Source organism: Anoplopoma fimbria, chromosome 1 (assembly GCF_027596085.1).
Source record: "Anoplopoma fimbria isolate UVic2021 breed Golden Eagle Sablefish chromosome 1, Afim_UVic_2022, whole genome shotgun sequence".
In the NCBI taxonomy this organism is placed as follows: Eukaryota; Metazoa; Chordata; class Actinopteri; order Perciformes; family Anoplopomatidae; genus Anoplopoma; species Anoplopoma fimbria.
Window position 1 is genome coordinate 4,572,729 of NC_072449.1, and position 20,022 is coordinate 4,592,750.

The following is a 20,022-nucleotide window of genomic DNA, read 5'->3' on the forward strand; positions in this document are numbered from 1 at the left end:
TTGCTTTCTCTCTCTAAGTGTATTTGACAGTGGCATTCATAAGAAGTAAAGTAGTTTGATTGACGCCCAATGGCACAGATATCTTGTATAATTTCCTTGTAGTATAAAACAGTGTGTTAATTTCTTGTATACTTACTGCAAAAAAATGTTTTACTATGAAGATTTATAGAGATCTTTATAGAGATAGTGGGTACAGGACTCAAAATGCCATGTTAGAAGATGATGAGCACTAAATAAAAATGCATATTGCCTACATTTAAACACACATTTAGAAGAGGCTTTATCTACGTAACTTGATCTATTTCAAGTTTTTTAACATCTATCAATGTTGGTCGTTGGGTCTTCTTACATTCAAAGCCATTACGGTAACTGTTCTTAAAAGAGTGCCTCTTTCAAACAAGGTTGAAAACATCATAAATTAAATAAATACCATCTGTCATCACAGTCTGTTCTGCGCAGCACCTGAGGTGACTGGAACATACTTCTATTACAATAGTTTTATAAAAGTCTCTAATGGGATAATCTCTAATGAAATTGCACTTTTGTGCTTGGATTCTGTGGAAAGCCTCCTAAAAGACCCCAATTTCACGTCTAGTGTAATTCTAATTCTTTTGCCCCCTTTGAGGATCGAGTGAAAATGACAATTTAATCCTGGGTGTTTAGAGTGGAGACATTGAAAACGATAAAAAAAAAAAGCAAAAAGCTAAAAAGTGCTTTCTGAGACTCTGCAGTATATCTCTTTCTCTCCAGCTCCATTTTGCTCATGATGGCGGCAGACTAAGCGTACTACTGGAGACATCCCATGTCCTCTATCTCCTCATGGGGGTCCCGAGGGAATCCGAGGCTCGTTGGTATCTGCGCTGTAATCCCTGCAGCATGACTGCCCCAGGGTCTGCTCTACCCCACCAGGACGTTTTCCAGTACGTTGCTCTTTAGTAACTATCCAAGGCTCATAGCCACGGGTGAGGGCCTGAACATAACTGTAGATCGACTGCTTAACTGACATCACAGCCGTCCGTTGTTTGTCTACATGACTGCATGATGAAACTCTGACACTTAAAAGTCTCTCCCTTTGGGCGTAAACCTTTACCCCAGACGTTAATGCGTACGTTTTATCTTTTCCTTTAACTCCTCTGCCTTTTTTCACTCCCTGCTATTCTATCCCTCTCACATCTCCCTCCTTTACTCCCTTTGTCTTTGTAATCATGATCACTCAATGTCGCCTTGACACTGCGGTGGCACTATAAAGGAAACTCCAATCTCAACAGGCTGATAGACAACACATGACACAGGAAGTGTCATCGCTCCTACATAGGTGTGTGCGGGTGTGTAAGTGTGCGTCATGCACTAGTGCCTGCGCTATGTCCACTTCCTGTTTGTGTATGCATGTGTTTTGTGCATACAACTGTGTGTGTTACCAAGGTGCATCTACAATTTGTCAGCAGGTGTGTGTGTGTTAAGGTATCTATCTTTCTCCCTCCCTCTGCTGCTCTTCACCCTGCAAACACACACAAACACACAATCTCCTACACACACAAACACACACCTTTTCAACCAGCTATCTTTATACCCCTTCCACCATTCATCCATCCATGCCTGAGGTTAGAGAGGATTGTAGGGAAGGTTCACGGGTTGATCCCTGTGACAATGTGTGTGTGTGTGTGTGTGTGTGTGTGTGTGTGTGTGTGTAAGTAGGTGTGTGTTTGTGTGTGTTATGGTGTAATAACAGTGAAAAGTGGAGTAAGAGGAGAATCCAGTGCATTTGATTTACACAGGAGACTAGTAGATTCCTGCATCCAACTATCAGTGGATCAGGGAAGAAAGACGAGTGCAGAGCATGAAAGACACACTAACGTGAGGGTGAACTGATAAACCAGGTGGAGAGATGAGAGGAGAAGAGGAGCAAAGGGGAAAAGCAAAGAATTATGAAGCCAATGAATGGATAAAGAAAGAGAACAGAGAACTAGAACAGTGCATTCAGCAGAGTGCAGTTCTCTACAAGGTTTGTCTGCAACAACCACTGCTGTATTGTGCAAATTGAATGAAAACAACCCACAGTTTGCTAACCTTCTGTCTAGACACTAATGGGCTGCAAGGCATTGTTAAACGAACTTCATTCAAACTCAAAAACAAGTGGCGATGTATGCTGGTGATCAGCTTGAATTCATTGCATAAGACACGTCATACAGTCTTGCAAAAAACAAATTAGCAGCTGAGATGCTTCAAGCTACAGCTGCATGCGTACTGCTAGTTCTGTTAGCAGTTAGCGGTTAGCCAAACACAAACTATCCAAAACAATAAAAGTGAGCCGCAGAGTAGCAACCGAGAGGTACTCAGCAGTGTGTGTACAGGTAGTTCTATGAGCCGTCATCCAAACACACCATCGAATCCATTAGCTGTTATCCCCCACTGTGGGCGCAGATAGGGTGGGGTCAGAGATGCACTCAGCTGTGTCACCACTAAGGGTTCCTTCCCGCCAGGGGCCGAGTACTGAGTGAGGGGCTCAGCAGGCGGTCAATGGCAGTATAAAATAGGCAATAAAAGGTGTTTTGAGAAAGTTAGAGTCACTGCAAATCATGAGGGGTCCTTGAGCATGCAGCCATAGCTGGCCAGACAGAATATTATTAAGTTTGCTGCAGCAGAATGCGAAATAAGCTGTGGACAGACAGAGCTGCACACTCACTCACAGATGCACACATACTGCCGTTCTCGTGATCTTCCAGATAAAGATGCAGGACACGGACGCGAAAAAGGAAAAATGAAACAGAGGAAAGTAATTCAGGAAAACAAGCTAATACCAGAGAGGGGAGGAAAAGTGCTAAAGCAGCAGCCAGACAGCTTCAGTGGAAGATTAGAGAGGAAGCAAGAAAAAGGAGTGGGAGGTTAGAGGAAATGGAAAAGGGAAGTGCCGAGCAATTTGTTTTCCTCCTTTCCTCTCTTTAATTCATTCTCTTCCTACTCTTATCACAGATCTGGAGCATTGGTTGGCACACACACACACACACACACACACACACACACACACACACACACACACACACACACACACACACACACACACACACACACACACACACACACACTAAGCTTAGAATAGCTATGCTCAGTGTGTCACTATGAGTCTGACACCCTTTTAGCAAAATATCAGTGGATCATATCCTAGTTTTTCTCATTTGCTTTGGCTCGATTCTGGGATGAGATTTATGTCTTTTTAAACAATTAGTTAGTTAGTTGTTGATTTGAACTTCGCAAACTGCACGTGTTTTGACAAATGCGTGCAAAACAGTAAGTCTAATTGTCTAGAATATGCACAAGAACCAGTTGATTCTCAGTGAATTTTTTAACTCTCCACAACTTCAAAAATGATTTCTTCATGTGACCTATCTGATGGCAATTATCAAAATCAAGAAATACACGTATATTCCAAATGACATACAAATTGTTGTACAGGTTTCTTTCATTGTTATGTTATTTTTTTCACTTTATATTACCTTCCATGGAAGATCAACGATGACTTTATTTGGGGTTTAAAGTATATAAGTCAATTTGCTACACATATACATTTACTGTACAGGTTACATACAAATGTGCTTATCTTTTTTCTCTGTACTACAGCATTGTAAAGTATTAGCTTTCCCAGTAAGACTTTACCTACTATTTAAACTCGACAAAACTGACATACATTTAGGCTTAGTCAGTGTCCAGAGAAAAAGTAGAACAATACAGAAATTTGTATATAAGAAACACTTCCAGGGTTGACTGCCATGCTGTCCTTCCGATGTGCTTACGAGTGCATCTCGATTACCTGAAAGCTACCAACATCTCCCAAACTGCTCATTCTGCAGACAGCTATGTTCACATTTAATATCAGTGCGACTTACAAAAGCACCAAGTTTAACAGACACTAAAAGCACTTGCTCAAGGCCACAAACAAAAAGCCACACAAGTCAGCAATGCGGTGACAGTTAATTCAAAGCTTAGTACCTGAGAGCTTCAAATTGAGCGCATTCATTTGGATTAATTAAAAAAAATAACATCGTATGTTCTCTGGAGTACAGTGTCTTTACTCAGCCAAAGACTGTTCGTGAGGACTTACTTTTGTCTCCCAAACAACTCCAATAGAGTGCCTGGATTATGTAGATACCCTTTCACATTATCTAGTTAAACTTTCATCTCTATCAGATCCATAATTTAATATTTTCCACTTTCATAGATTTGAACCAGGACCTTCATTATGTAGATCATGTTAAAAGATTAAAGGGTATCTGTATTATGCAAAAATATTGCCTTAATGGAAACCTTTGCCTTAAAAAACTACTAGTTCTGAGGTGGAGGATCATGAATTGACCGACGTCAAACAAGGTGCTTTTGGTGCATTTTGGCCTTTGAGAGTCGCCAGTTATACACCGGGCGCCATTGTAAGCTACGTGTTGTCAGTGCCGACCAAATGATGTTTACTTTGTGCTTATGAGGTTGCCCTAGTAAGAGCAACTAACATTCTATTTCACAATAATGCTACAGTTAAGAGATTGAGTTAATTTATTCTGTGGGACCATCATAGCCCCTAGGGTCTTAACCCACTAATGTTAGCTATCTAAGCTAGCAAGTGGAAGTTTAAGACACCTGAGAACTGCTAAGGCTCTTACCAAGACATCAAAAGTAACATAAAATAGAAAGTAAACGTATACGTAAAAAATTGTACACCTCTTGGGACAGCTTGCATTCAGACGTGTATGTATTCTAGGGAGACGCTGCCACAGTAATGGCGACTTGTTTACTTCGGTAAATCCTTGGATTTGCGTATAAAAGAGACGTGCAAAACAGGACACCTCCAACTGCAAACAAGGTCAATTATTACTCTTTGTATTATGCATTTTGCATCCACAAATAAGCTTTTATACAAACATATATCAGCATTATGTCAGATAAGACAGTTAAGTTTGTGTTTGTTTTTACTCTGACCTCTAAAAGTCCTCTCGGTTTAGTTTCTCCCTTAGACGTGTGTGTTAATTAACACAAATGCCTCCACCTGTGCTGATTGGTCATTCTTTACAGCTGTGACAGCCTGTTCTTTGCACGGGACATTTGGATTAAACCAATGAGACCAAATGGCTGTTAAGTTAAATTGCCCGTGGGTGAGAGGAAATCACAACATCCATCTCTCCCTCCACGTCTCGCCGCCTTAATCCTCACTTCAAAGTTGTGACACACTCTCCTTGATTAAGACTGAGGCTCCATGCTGTGCTTTCAGCATTTTCAGGGGAAACCAACTTACAAAATCATCCTGTATCTGACTGTGAAATATAATTCATAATTAGAATTACAATGTCATGATTAAGGATGTCACTTTACGGTTTTAATGATTGTTGGCCTGGTTTACCTTCTGTCTAAAAAAACATTTATTTTCTGGTCTACCTGGGAAAATAGAGACTATAAATATATAACAAGGAACCTCAGTCTTTCCGTGTGTTCTTTGCATATCTCGAAAACCGCTTTGTCGTGTTGTGGACGAACTAGCTAGCTAACAGAGCAGTAGTGCGGGAGGTGGAATTTATAACACTCATAACGTTGCCACTGGCAAACTAACTCTACTAAGCCGTGCCTGCACGCCTGTGGCTGCGTGTCCTTTGGCTTTGAAATCGCATACTAATGTAGGCCTACTGCATACTACATACTCAACCAGTATGTATGACAGATGTGACTTTGTAACATCTGTCTAGAGACTACATTCAAAAATCATAAGCAGCATAATGTAGCAAACCAAAATTCACTAAATGTCTGTTTAAGGCGGTGCTTTCAATTCATAATGCTGGATAGTTAAAGGAAAAATAACTAATTCTGAATCTGCAATGTAAACCTGTAAAATGTCTCTGTCAACTCATTTAGTACTATCATTTTAGTAGAAGTAGAAGTACTCAACACAGTTCGTAGTATACAGTTAAGTTGCATCATTTTTAAATGCTTTGGGGCCTTATTGTAGGTTATGTTTGGGGGTAATGAGTTAGAATAATATAACTAAACTTTTCATATTCAAACATCATAATAAATCTCTGGCTGTTTGGGGCCCTTATAGTTAGGCTACAGCTACACCACAGGCAGAGCAAATATTCATATTTGAGACTGATGTATTGGTCCAACTCTTGCTTCAAAACCCCATTTCCTATAACTTTTAATAACCAGACACAGCGTCTACATTCTGCTCTCCTTACTCTACTAAAGTTCCTCCTGGATCTTCAATCAAGTGTCTGTCAATTCAATTTCTCCTCATTTACATTTTGTAGAGCAATCGAGACATCGAACAGGTACGCTATGGGATGTTTTTCTCTACACCAGCTTCACAAGTATCATTTTCTAAAGCCTATGTGTTGTTCTATATTCATTGAAGCATCCCAGCAGCATTGTTTGGATGCCTTAGAACGCTTCTGTTGTCAAAGGTAAATACTCAACGCCACGTCTTCCCAAAAAAGAAACAATAATGATGTCTCATCACAAAGAAAAGTGACAGCAAACATCTAAAACATAAACACCTATGTATATGGTGTATTGCTCTAATTATTCCCTCATAGTTTAGACACCTGAACTGCAGACTGAGGTTCAGACTAATTGCCTTGACTGACAATATCCATGGGTTCACTTTTAATATGGGGATGTTTTAAGGTAAAACAGAATGCAAAGTCACATGTTCACCCACACACACACACACACACACACACACACACACGCACACACAAGCAGAGCCATACTCAACACACAAAGTACGAATATGAATATGCAGATTCATTTTTTCATCAGTGCGGCAATCTGTCACTCAAGACGTACTTAATTGTGTTCGTCAGCAAAGAGCTGTGTGTGTGTGTGTGTGTGTGTGTGTGTGTGTGTGTGTGTGTGTGTGTGTGTGTGTGTGTGTGTGTGTGTGTGTGTGTGTGTGTGTGTCTGAGTAGAGAGAAAGAGTTTTACTCTAGGGAGTGGCCAACTTCTTCTGAGTTGCACACTGAAGAAATTTACATGCCGAGGGATAATTGTCCATGTTTGTGTGTGTGTGTGTGTGTGTGTGTGTGTGTGTGTGTGTGTGTGTGTGTGTGTGTGTGTGTGTGTGTGTGTGTGTGTGCGTGTTTGTAGGTGTGTGTGTGTTTGGGTTAGAGTGTGTGTGTTACTACACCACGTGTTTTAGGTGACATAGGTGACAGGAATGGCTTATAAAGTAAGAGTCAGCTCTTACTTTAGTGGTGATGAGAGTACATTCAGGTTTAATGAGATTTGAATTATTTCCCTTATATTAACAATTGTAAAGAAACAATACTTTTATTTGGTTTGTATTATTATTATGTAAATATTGATTGAATGCCCTGTCACGTTGGATTGTAAAGAAGAAAAGTATAGGAACTAAACTTTTATAGTTATTACTCCCAATCTTTAGCTTTTCTTGTGACCAAAATAAAACGGTGCATATATGTCTACTCTATGCTATAGATACATTTAGATGTAAACTCACTAGCAAACAGTTGCTTTTTTACACATCCAGCAGCTACAGAGCAACATTATCATTCATTTGGAGTTGTGTTTCTGTCTACTTGATGAATGTAACTACATTCTACACTCTGTTGGAGCTCTGTTTTCAGTCTATTACAACTTTGTCTTTTTAGCTGCTTTGTGCTTCACAACCTTCACCAGCTAGTTGCTTTGTCGGTCTCCTGTCTGGTGCAGAAAAGGTAATGTAGAGTGGGGTTTTAGAGTTTTCTTTTTGTTGCTGAAAACAGCTGCTTACTGCGGCTGTAACCAATGAGAGTGAGCCAAATAAGTGAATTTACAGCCGGACGCCTACACTAAGCTGAAAGTTTCTATAAAGCGCAATAAAAGCAAGGGGAGTTGCAGTAATTCAATGTATGTCATTTGATATATTGATATAAAAATATGATTTGAAGCTGCTTTAAAGCTACTAGGAGGAAATTAGATTTTGTGTTGAGTCTGGCAGTCTTGGTAGTGTTTCCGAGCACCAGACTCCCTTTCGAAAACCTATTATTTTACTGGAACAGGGTCTGTCAGTTTGCACCAGGCGGTCCTGTTTCCAATTATTCAACCAGAATCCAACCCAGTGGCACCGAATTAAGAATAACTACATTGAAATCTTCCCGCTAATCTCGTTACATTACTTACATAAAGGCATCGGTATTAAATTGTTTCATATTCAATTCTTAAAAGTTCCTCACAGTAACTTTAAGAAAAAGTAGAGGTATGGAAAAGTAAAAACAAAGCACTCATTATTTAGCAGAATTGTTTCGTTCAGTGTTTCATGTTGTTTTATAAAAGGTAAAAATGGAAATTGGAAAGAATAAAGCTGATATTTTGATCACACACACACACCTTTGTGAGTGAGTGTGTGTGAGAGTTTCCACAAGCCAAGTGGAGGACATTTGATTAGAGGGACCCACAGCTGAGCCCCGCCGCTGTCCAGAGCCAGGGACCGTGGCTAATGTGAACTGACAGATTACTGTTTTTTAACAGAAGAAAGCACATCTTTTTGTGTGCGTGCACTTGTCTGTGTGTGTGTCTCTGACATTCCCACAGTAGCCTGCCTTTAATACAACATCCACTAGCCCTATTAAATATCCCCTGATCTGTGGCCATGGCATTTACTTCCCCCTTCATCCATCCTTTCATCCCCGCTGCCAAACAACGCTCTTAGGGACGACTGCCCTTTCATCAAGGGACAGCGTATCTCTGTTTGTGTGTGTTTGTGTGTGTATCTTTTTTTTTCCCGCCATAATCGTGTGCTGAGAATCCTAATTTGAAAAAATAAAAAACATTGCAAACAGGCTTCAAAGACAGGATTATCTCTGAGAGCCGAGAGAGGGAGTTCATCTCGCTCTGTACACCCACGACAGCCCGGGATGTTCTGTGTGTTCGCAAATGTGTGTGTGTGTGTGTGTGTGTGAATGCATGTGTGTTGTGCGCAGACACTGAGCTGGCACATCTCCCCCCGCAGTGACAGCGTGAAGATGAAGATCAATGCATCTCAAAAGTTTGAGCGTTTCTTTTTTATGTGAGCAAATGTAGGATTTAAACGTACAGACATACGTAGCCGTGACTACGTGGGAATTGCTGTGTGTAGCCGACTCTCTTGTGTGTGTCTGTAGATTCTGCATGCTTTTATTGTACACCGAGACGTCTGTGATTCCACTTGCCATCATCATCATTGTTTGTAACTTTGCCCCTTGGCATTGCGCTGATAAAAACCCACTGCACAGTATGCTGCCAAGTGCTGCCACAGTGACTTTGTACTACTTACATGTACTCATTTTGAAATTGAGAACAAAGGGTAAAACTTTTACTCCTTTTTCTTTCTTTGTTTCTATTTTAGTTGTTTGATTTGGTGACCTTAATTCATCTGAATCTTCAAAATTGGTCTCTAGTCTGGGAGAGCTGGTACTGCACTGCAAAAAGTGCCCTTCTTAAGAAATGATTTACATTAGTACGGTCGAGTACTAATGTTAGGAGTTTCAAGACGTTCCTTGAATCATTTATTGTCTCGATGCAAAATGGATTGATTTGGCTTTTTCCACCTCGACCTTGCGCTTGAACATTTCTGCCTCAGATCAGAAACATGTAAATTCATCTCAAACCAAATGTGTTGCAGCTAGTTTTGAGGAAAAACACAAATTGAAAGAATTGCATTTGAGCCAAGAAACTTAGTTTTTTTGCAGGGTTCAGTGGCCGCCACTGAGCTGCTGCCAGGCTCCTCATTTACCGCTGTTCATCACCGCCCGGCCCCGCTAACATCACGTCCTGTGGGGCGATAAATGGCCGGACGCCAAAGAAATCCAGCACATGAATCACCTTGTTAATGACAGAACAACACAGATTGCACGCGGTAACATGTGGAGCCGCACCCCTGCGTTTGTTCCGTCTTTCATCACATGAGCCGCTGCCCTCTGTGACAAGTGTAAATTGCGTCTGCGGTTACACCGGGCGCCGTTCGTGCCGTTGTCGTAGCGCTCACCTCCAGCACTCGTCTTTGCGTTACTCTGGGCCTTGTTAAGGCTGCCACGACTGCTTTCTGATGTGCTAAGAGCCGTGTTGGCTGTGTCACGCTGCTCTTAGTAAAGTGCTGTTGATCACACCTGCTAAACATGACAGGCCAATTCCTCAGGGAGGGGGAAGGAGAGAGAGAGAGAGAGAGAGAGAGAGAGAGGGTCAGGAAAGGAAAGGAGTAAGAGAGAGTTGGTAGGTAGAGAGAGAGAGGAGAAAACAGTATGATCGGCACAAATGGAGAAAAATGAGGTATACACAGTACAGCAAGTACCACACATTCAGAGGTAAGCACACACGCTGAGGTAATGACGTGCAAATAATCACATCTGTGTTTTCTGTGAGCAAAACAGAGAACTCACACACACACACACACACACACACACACACACACACAGCTCTTAGTTCACAGGCTGTACGATACGGCCCGGCACACACATTGGACAAACTTTAAGTAGTCGCACGCAAATAAATGCATCTACGTTTCTGGATGTTTGAACACCGCTCAGTCAGAACTGCCTGAAATCACTGCACACACACACAAACATATATATTTGTGTGACGACGAACCCACCTTGCCAGCCAGGCTTGCAGACGGGCTTGACGTCGATGCGGACCGGGACGCTGTGCAGGGCTCTCTTCTGGCCGCAGTCCCAGGCCGTCACCTGGATCTCGTACTGCTGCTGGCGGTCGTAGCTCAGCTTCTCCGTGTTCCGGATGTTACCTTGTGTGAGGGAAAAAAGGTTCATTATAATGTGCTGTAGAGTAAAGTCAGTTCCATAATAATAAGAACCTTTTGCGCTGATCCAGTGGGCGACCACACATTGCTATGTTTGAAGTTTTGAGATCTAAAAAAGTAATACATTTCCCAAATTTATGCCAATTAACAAAATGTTCTTGTTACTGTGTGGTAAGGGTGGAATCTGTGAAGCAGTTAACTACCTCTAAAAAAAAGCACTTATGCAAAGCACTTCTGAACTCAAGAAGTTCACACAACAATGGAAGCGCACATCGTAAAATGGTAAACCATCAACTAAAGCCAACTGTACTTGCCAAAGAAACATCACTTTGTCACTGTCAGCCATGGTTTTTGGTAATGTTTGGCGTTGTGCCTCTGGAGCACTCAGATGTCGGATGTTGGAAATTTTAACTGGGAAATTCAACATCTGGGTTGTCTGGGATGCAGAATTATACTGTGGAGTTTTGGTCTCTTTATTTTAGTTCTTAGTTTCAATGCCAAAACCCAACACCTGACATTCATTTAGGCAATTAAGGTGAATATGATTAGTCTCATTAAAGAGGATGGGATGTTTCCATCATTGGGGCAATTGGCTTCTTTCACAGAAGACATGTTGGCATGTCACAGTTGAAAAAGCACAGGTGCACATATTGTAATGAATAGTTTTAGGATTTTCCGCCCTGAGGCTGTATTCACAAAAACACCCTAAGGCTTAAAGAAGCTAATAACTGGTAAAATTAGGAGAAACTCCTATAAAATAAGGGGGATGTGAGTCGTAATGTTGAATTTATTATTTTATTTCGTAAAGAACTTTCTTCACAGAAGTTGACGTACAGTAGAACAGGTGATGGGGTTTAGAAAGTCATTATGAAAATGTGTAAATGTTTTTGTGAAACCTTTTATTTTGTAATAAACACCACAAACCCACAACCAGAGACTGAAAAATAGTCCGGAGTTTCTCGGTCACCAGGGATCTGGAGACAGACTTTATGGAGTCATAAATAGGCTGTGTGAGCTTTTATAGCTAAATGAGCTTTATTTTATTGTAGTCATAAGCAACGTGCAACCAACAATTTCATATTCATTGCTACTCTCCACTTTCAAATGTTATCTTAATGGAGCAGTACTTCAGTCTGAGGACTTCTCTTCTGTTTACTGTCATAAGACTTCAGAGTTTAGTCTGTATACCTATAAAAAGTAAAAAGGTTAAGTAAATACTTAAAAGCGCCTTGAGGAAAGTAACAACAGTAACAAAGCCTGTCTGTATGACATATTTGACTTATTAGATAATACTGAATGCTTATACACTGTGTGTGTGTGTTTGCTTAAATGAGTAATGGGTATTTAATTTCAATTTTAAAGCATCGTTATACATCATTGTCAAATTAACTGAGATGCCTTAATATAATCACTGTAACAAATGAGATCATGGTCGGGATGGCAGGTAGCCTCTAATCTCACACAAATGCTTTGATTAGCACTAATGTTTCTAAAAATGAAGACGGCGTTTCCATTAAAGACCTGTCGCTTCCTGACGCAATGAAGATATCAGTACCTCCCCTCACCTACCGGGTGTTATGTTGCACTTACTGTATTCATATCAGTTCGCTGCACTTATTGAATTCGTATTCGTTTACTGCACTTATCCTATTCGTAGTAGTTTGTAGCACTTATTATATTCGTATTAGTCTGTTGCAATTATTGTTTTTCGTAGTAATTTGCCTCTGCACTATACTTTTGCTCTGGTTTATGCTTTAAGATGCTTGTTTAAGAAAGGAGATGCACTTATGACTTCTGGTGACTAGTAGTTCTCTTGAATACCTATGTTGAATACACTTCCTGTAAGTCGCTTTGGATAAAAGCGTCTGCTAAATGACTGTAATGTAATGTAATGTAATGTCCCTGAAGGTAACGAATATATTTGTTAAAACTAACCCCATACCAGAAGTAAATATCTATCCTTTAATTTTCATGTTGTGGCTTTAGAGGGGCCTTTCCAATGTCTGGGAAAATAACCCTGATTACATCATCATGGGTTACCTCATACCTTACAATTTGTGGTTCCGTTACTTGATGGCATGAGGCCCAGAAATACTTTTTCCCATAGACTTACATTGGGAAAAAAATTGGAAAGTTGTGGAAAGTCTCCTGCAGGCTCCAGAGGGAGCTGTGTGAAATCTAACGCATTGACTCAAGTAATGTCACTCAAGACTTGAGAAAAATAAAAAGCTGGAGTTTGGGTTTAGAAAGAGGTTAGTATACCAGACCTCTATAGTGGCTACATCAGCTGCTATTAGCATAACAAACCCAAATCTACACCTTAACTTTCGTTGGTTGAGTTACATTTTTGGTTATGTAAGTGCCATATTTTGACAAAGAACGAATGCGGGCAGTAAAAAACCAATGTGGTTCTGGTGCATCGGTCTTGAGAATTTTTCCTTGACATCTTCAATACAGCCTGGTATTATAGTCAGTTTTGTATATTGATTATTTGTACAAAGCCGTATATGCACACATTACATTACATTACAGTCATTTAGCAGACACTTTTATCCAAAGCGACTTACAATCAGTAGTGTATTACATATCATTCACCCATTCACACACTGATGACAGGCTACCATGCAAGGTGCCACCATCAGACTCTAACTAACATTCATCATCCAGTCCACACCAATGGCAAGCCTTCAGGAGCAACTTGGGGTTAAGTGTCTTGCCCAAGGACACATCGACTGCCGAAGTCGGGTATTGAACCACCGACCCTCTGATTGTAGAACTACCTTGCTCTCCACTACGCCACAGCCGCCCCAGGCCGCACACCAGAATAACCTACCCATGGTCATGTTGCGGTTCCAATCCTTGTCCATCTAAACTTTCATCAGTTAAAGAATTTATCCTATTGTCATTTGTGTGAAATTGTCATAACTAGCATATGAGTTCTTGAGTTATGTCCAAAAATGTGTTTTGTGAGATTACAGTGACCCTTGACCTTCCAATTCTAATCAGCTCAACCTGGAGTGCAGGTGGATGTTTGTACACATTTAAAAATATATATATTTTACTCAAGGCGTTCGTGAGATATATTGTTCATGAAAAAGGGATAGAGGGACGAAAACAGAATGTTGGGAGGCATGAAAAATGATGTGGCACTGAGTTTGTGATGTCAGAATGCCGCACACAGCACCACAAAAAAGAAACAAACAAGCTCTGAATGTCTCTACAGTATCAATCAGCATCCAGACCACATTCAGTGACTGAGAGTCTCCAGCCTTGTTGGTAACCGCGACCCATTTACCAAACCAGCGTCTCTTCTCATGCTAAGCAGAGTGCATGAAGGTAGCTCTTGTGCTCCCTAATGTCTCCAGTTAATATTTAACGAATCTCCCACTACAGACGAATGACAATGCTAAACACGCAGCCAGGCCTGGACAGGGAGGAGGCACCATGACTGAGAACAGTTGTGGGAAGTAGAGAGCGTTGAGAAGAGACACTATCAGCCCTGCGAGTTGAAACGTAGCCGGAATGAGTTATTGCAACTCATATTGCAGCCTGGATGGTTCTTGGGGTTTCTGTATTGTGGAGAGCGAGGTGCAGAGGGAGCTGAATGTTGATAATGTGGTATATTTGAATACAGGCGTGTGAGTGGGAGGATTAGATGTAATTCATACGAGGACGGCTTTGTTCGGCTCCCCCGTCCTCCTCATCTCCCATTCTCTGCCTCCCTCTCGGCTTGTTTAGAATTCCTTCCCTCCTCGTTCTCCCCTCTCCAACCTTCTCATTCCATTTCAATCCACATCATTGTCTCACTGTTTTTTTGCAGCATCATCCGATCTCACTGTTTGCTGCCTCATCTGTTGTGCTGCTTGCTTCCTTTTCTTTCCACAAGTATGTGCATGCACAATCGCACACTCACACCTTTCGGCATGACTGAGGGTCATATTCCTTCAATTACCACGTCAACTTATCCGTGTCAGCAGGCTGTGCGTGCTGCGACTGCTGGCAAGGGTGGCCAGTGAGTAAATGACTACTTTACCCTCCATCTCGGTCTCTCTATGTGCCTCTCTATCAAACATACACACAAGCAAAACACCTAGCATCTGTGTCTGTGAGTTCCATCTATCATCCCTTTATAACTCCGTAATGCTAGAGCAGCCTATTATTCAGCATTAATAGAGAAAAATAAGAACAACCCCAGGGTTCTCTTCAGCACTGTAGCCAGGCTGACAGAGAGTCACAGCTCTGTGGAGCCGTGTATTCCTATAAACCTCAGTAGTAGTGACTTCATGAACTTCTTTAATGATAAGATTCTAACTATTAGAGAAAAAATGTATAATCTACTGCCCTCAACCAGTACCGATCGATCCACAGCTGTAGAACCTGAAATATATTTAGATGGCTTTTCTCCCATCGACCTTCAACAATTGACTTTAACTATTTCTAAGTCTAAACCTTCCACCTGTCTCTTAGACCCGATTCCGACTAGGCTGCTTAAGGAAGTTTTACCTTTAATTAGCAATTCTTTATTAGAAATTATCAATCTGTCTTTACTAACGGGCCATGTACCACAGGCCTTCAAACTAGCTGTAATTAAACCTCTTCTTAAGAAACCTACTCTTGATCCAGAGGTGTTGGCTAACTATAGACCTATATCTAACCTTCCGTTCCTCTCTAAGATCCTTGAGAAAGCAGTAGCAAATCAGCTCTGTGACTTTATGCATAACGATAGTTTATTTGAGGATTTTCAGTCAGGATTTAGAGTGAATCATAGCACAGAGACGGCACTGGTGAAAATGACCAATGACCTTCTAATAGCTTCAGACAAAGGACTTGTCTCTGTACTTGTATTGCTAGACCTTAGTGCTGCATTTAATACCATTGATCACCAAATCCTATTACAGAGATTGGAGCATCTAATAGGCATTAAAGGAACCGCACTTAGCTGGTTTAAGTCGTATTTATCAGACCGATCTCAGTTTGTATATGTAAACAATGAAAGCTCGATGAAAACCAGGGTCAGTCACGGAGTTCCACAGGGGTCTGTTCTTGGACCTATTTTATTTACCTTATATATGCTTCCCCTGGGGAATATTATCAGAAAACACTCAGTAAACTTTCATTGTTATGCAGATGATACCCAGTTATATCTATCAATTAAGCCAGACGAAACTAACCAGTTCTCTAAACTTCAAGCATGTCTTACGGACATAAAAACATGGATGACCTGTAACTTTTTAATGTTAAACTCGGAAAAAACAGAAGTTATTCTCCTAGGCCCAGATCACCTTCGAAATCAATTATCTAACGATATAGTTTCTCTAGATGGCATTGCTCTAGCATCCAGCACTACCGTTAAGAACCTTGGAGTTATCTTTGACCAGGATCTGTCTTTTAACTCTTATATAAAACAGATCTCAAGGACAGCCTTTTTTCATTTACGTAACATTGCGAAAATCAGGCAAATCCTGTCTCAAAGCGATGCAGGGATGCATGGGAGCCAGAGCCTTGGGAGCCAGAGCCTTCAGTTATCAGGCTCCTCTTCTGTGGAACCAGGTTCCAGTTTCAGTCCGGGGGGCAGACACACTCACCACTTTTAAGAGCAGGCTTAAGACCTTCCTTTTTGATAGCGCTTATAGTTAGGGCTGGTTCAGGTCTATAGTTAGGGCTGGCTCAGGTTCGCCTTGGCCCAGCCCCTAGATATGCTGCTATATGCCTAGACAGCCGGGGGACTACCTAGGATACGCTGAGCTCCTCTCTCCTCTTCTCTCCCTCCATCTTTATGTATTAATCTCCTATTTATTTTTGATTTTGCTTCTTCCCCGGAGTTCTTGTGCTTTCTCACCTCGCAGGTTCCCAGGAATCGGGGTTATATTTGGACTGTCATCGTGCCACCTGCTGAGGCCCTGCTGACACCCACTACTACTACCACTATCATTATTAGTCACATTACTATTATTATTGCCTGTACTACTACGCTTATTGACTTGCTTGTACCCTGGAGTCTTTGTGCTTTCTCGCTTCGCAGGCTTCTATAAATCGTGGCTGTACCTGGACCATGGTTGTGCATCCTGCTACGGCCCTGCTGACACCGACTGCTACCACCATTATTATTACTAGTCACATTACTATTACTATTACCTGTACCATTAAGCATTTTAGCTTTACTTCCACCCTGAAGCCCTTTTGCTTTCTCGTTCTGCAGGTTTCCATGAATCGTTGTGGTACCTGGACCGTAGTCGTGCCTTCTGCTGTGAGCCGACTGACACCCACTGCTACTTAGATTATAATTATTAATCACATTACTATCCCTATTTTCATAATTATAATTCTACTATAATAATTGCTGCTGTTATTATAAGTAGTCTTATTATATGAATCATTTATGTCATATACATTGGATGTGTTGTATCTCTGTTATGCTGTTCATTCTGTACACATGACATCTATTGCATTCTGTCCATCCTGGGAGAAGGATCCCTCCTCTGTCGTTCTCCCATAGGTTTCTTCCTTTTTTCTCCCTGTTAAAGGGGTTTTTTAGGGGAGTTTTTCCTGTGCCGATGTGAGGGAAGGACAGAGGATGTCGCATGTGTACAGATTGTAAAGCCCTCTGAAGCAAATTTGTAATTTGTGATTCTGGGCTGTACAAAATAAACTGAATTGAATTGAATTGAATAATTACTATCCAATATAACCACAGAGCATTGATGCTTCTTAGTCCTTCTGGTCTTTGTTTAAAGGACAAAGCTGGATTATTCTGTGTTATTGTTATTGTCAACCAAAAAACAACACTGTGCTTGTCCATCTCTTTCTGACGTCCCTACTCTGTGTGTGCATGGTTCCTGTGCATAGTTTTTTTTTTTTTTTTAAAGTAAGCATCAATCAAACAGGAGTAAATAGAGGTGTACTTGGGGACTATTTTCAGTTGCGGATTAATACACATTTGGTGTGGTAGTGAGTACCTACCTAGCTACCAGGTGGCAACATCAGGTTCCAAAAAGAAGTGTCTTTGCATAGAAGTATATGAGAAAATGACTCTACTTCGGATTGTTATCGGATCGTTATTGTATCATTACGGATTTGGTAACGGAAATTGTATCGGATCCAGGCGGCAACCTCCTGTTTTGCTTAGAGAAGCCAATGTGGAACTGTCTTAAAACTTGCATTCTCTCTACCGACTCCTCTGGTTCCAAAAAGAAGTCTGGTTGTATAGAAGTCTATGAGAAAATGACTCTACTTCTCTCTTGATTTATTCCCTCAGTAAACATTGTAAACATGAGTTTATGGTCTCAATCTCTAGTTTCAAGTCTTCTTCAATACAGCATGATGTTCATTTAGGAAATGATGCTCCATTTAGAGTCAAATAGACCATAAAGCAGGGTATGCTTTAGGGCGTGGCTACATTGTGACTGGCTAGTCTGGGAAGTTTTCATCTTCAAAATTTGTGTTTTAAGTTCCTGAAAGATAATTATAACATCTTTTTCATAAAAATGTCTTGTTCAGCGTTTGGTTGTAATTAGCGCCACTCTCTCTGATTGCAAACAACCAAGATGGCGACGGCCAAAATCCAAGATGGTGACCGCAAAAATGCCAATCTTGAGGCTGCAAACCAATGTACACAAACCAATGGGTGGCTTAACAGTGACTAGGTCCTCTTCTTAAATACAGTTTTTGGTATTTACAGTCCCATGACGTATGTGAGATAGATTGAAAATAAACTACAGTGCTCATGTTTATTACAATCAAGGAACATGATTGTATGAACATGATTTTTTTTTTTTTTTTTTTTTTTTTTATCTTGTCTTCTTCTACTATGTCTCTTGTGTGCACTTTACTCTACGCTGTTGTAAGCCTGCAAATTTCCCCGCTGCGGGACTAATAAAGGATTATCTTATCTTATCTTATCTTACATGTGACCCAGTGCAATATTGTGGCTCATTGGTGTTTTTAATTGTTTTCGGGGCATATAAAACAGAGGTTTAAGTTATTCAGGCTTTGGCTAAACAGTTTTCTATCTGCTTCTCTCGCTGTTATTCTCATAGCCCTCACCCTCGCCCTCACAGCCAACTCCTCCTGTCCTCCCATCTACTCCCTCTCTCCCTCAGGTGCACTTGAGTTCAAGAGCTCTCAAAGCTTTTTCCTCAGCGGTCAATGGCTGAACGAGACCCCTTCAAATATATATAGAGAGAGACGAAAGAGCACTCTGTCTGCAGCCTCCCCACCCTGTATCACTCACAGTGCAGTTTGGCCCTAACCTCATCCACTCAACCTTCTTATTGCAACACCTCAGCAGTGGGCAACGCTCTGCAGTCGGCAACAGCAAAAACACTTGACCGCAATATCTCTTCTATCAACAGTATGTCCCATGAAACAGACAAATAACGTTGTTGCATGTTGTTTAGAGGACCCACCAAAGCCAGTTGTATTCAAACAGATTGTCTAATACTGGTAAGAATCAAGAAGGTTAAATCCCGCATTCAAGTGTACACTCAAAAGAAACATTTTATCCTACTTGACTTTGTGTGAGCTTCCCAACAACAGTGTTAAAACATCAAACTAGGAAGCTCCAAAATCGTCAGTAGAGGACATGATATTGGAGAAAATACCCAATTTCTCACATACCCATTATGTCCATATTTGTGTGTGTGAGTAACAATAACACAACCTTTAAGTTACAAGGTACAAGTGGCAGCCGGTCAAACAAAGTCAAGTCAATTTGTGAGGGTATTTGAGAGTGTCCATGGATTTATTTTTATTAGCATTTATCTGTGTCTGTGTGTGTTTGTTATGTTTTTTTTCTTTTTTTTGTGCTCAGACTTTTGTGATCTGATTTGTGGTGACCGATGGCTCTCTGGGCAAAGCTTGACATTGTCCTTGGAAAGAGCAAAGAACACATTTTATCCTGGGGAGAGACATGTGTCAGTATATTAGGTTCTGCTGCCAGATTTGCTGGTACACATGTGTGTGTAGTATGAGTGTATCTCCTGTGTCTCTAGAGTGCACTTGTGTGCTTGGGTGGGATTTTTTGATCAGGAGTGCCACTGTGTTATGACAGAAATGTAATTTTGCATTTCCTTTAAAAGTGATGGAAAGCAAAAAAACCAAAACTTTATTGGGAAGATGTTTTGACATAAATTACTGAAATAAGTGAAGCAGAAATGCTGTGGATGTGGTTGATGGAGGGAAAGTGAGTAGCAAAAAAAGTGACACCTCATCAAAAAAAAACATCTTTAAATGCACTGAATATCAAGCCCTGTTGACAA

General features: G+C 40.9%; 1 protein-coding gene across 1 annotated transcript in view; it reads right to left on the bottom strand.

Annotated features, from left to right (window-relative positions):
- Window positions 1-20,022, bottom strand: part of LOC129092822 (calsyntenin-2-like) — a 165,182-nt gene that overhangs the window by 67,282 nt on the left and 77,878 nt on the right. Inside the window, exon 6 of the mRNA XM_054600852.1 lies at window positions 10,601-10,750. Within this exon, the coding sequence (XP_054456827.1) occupies window positions 10,601-10,750 (150 nt within the window). The remainder of the gene's footprint in view (window positions 1-10,600; window positions 10,751-20,022) is intronic.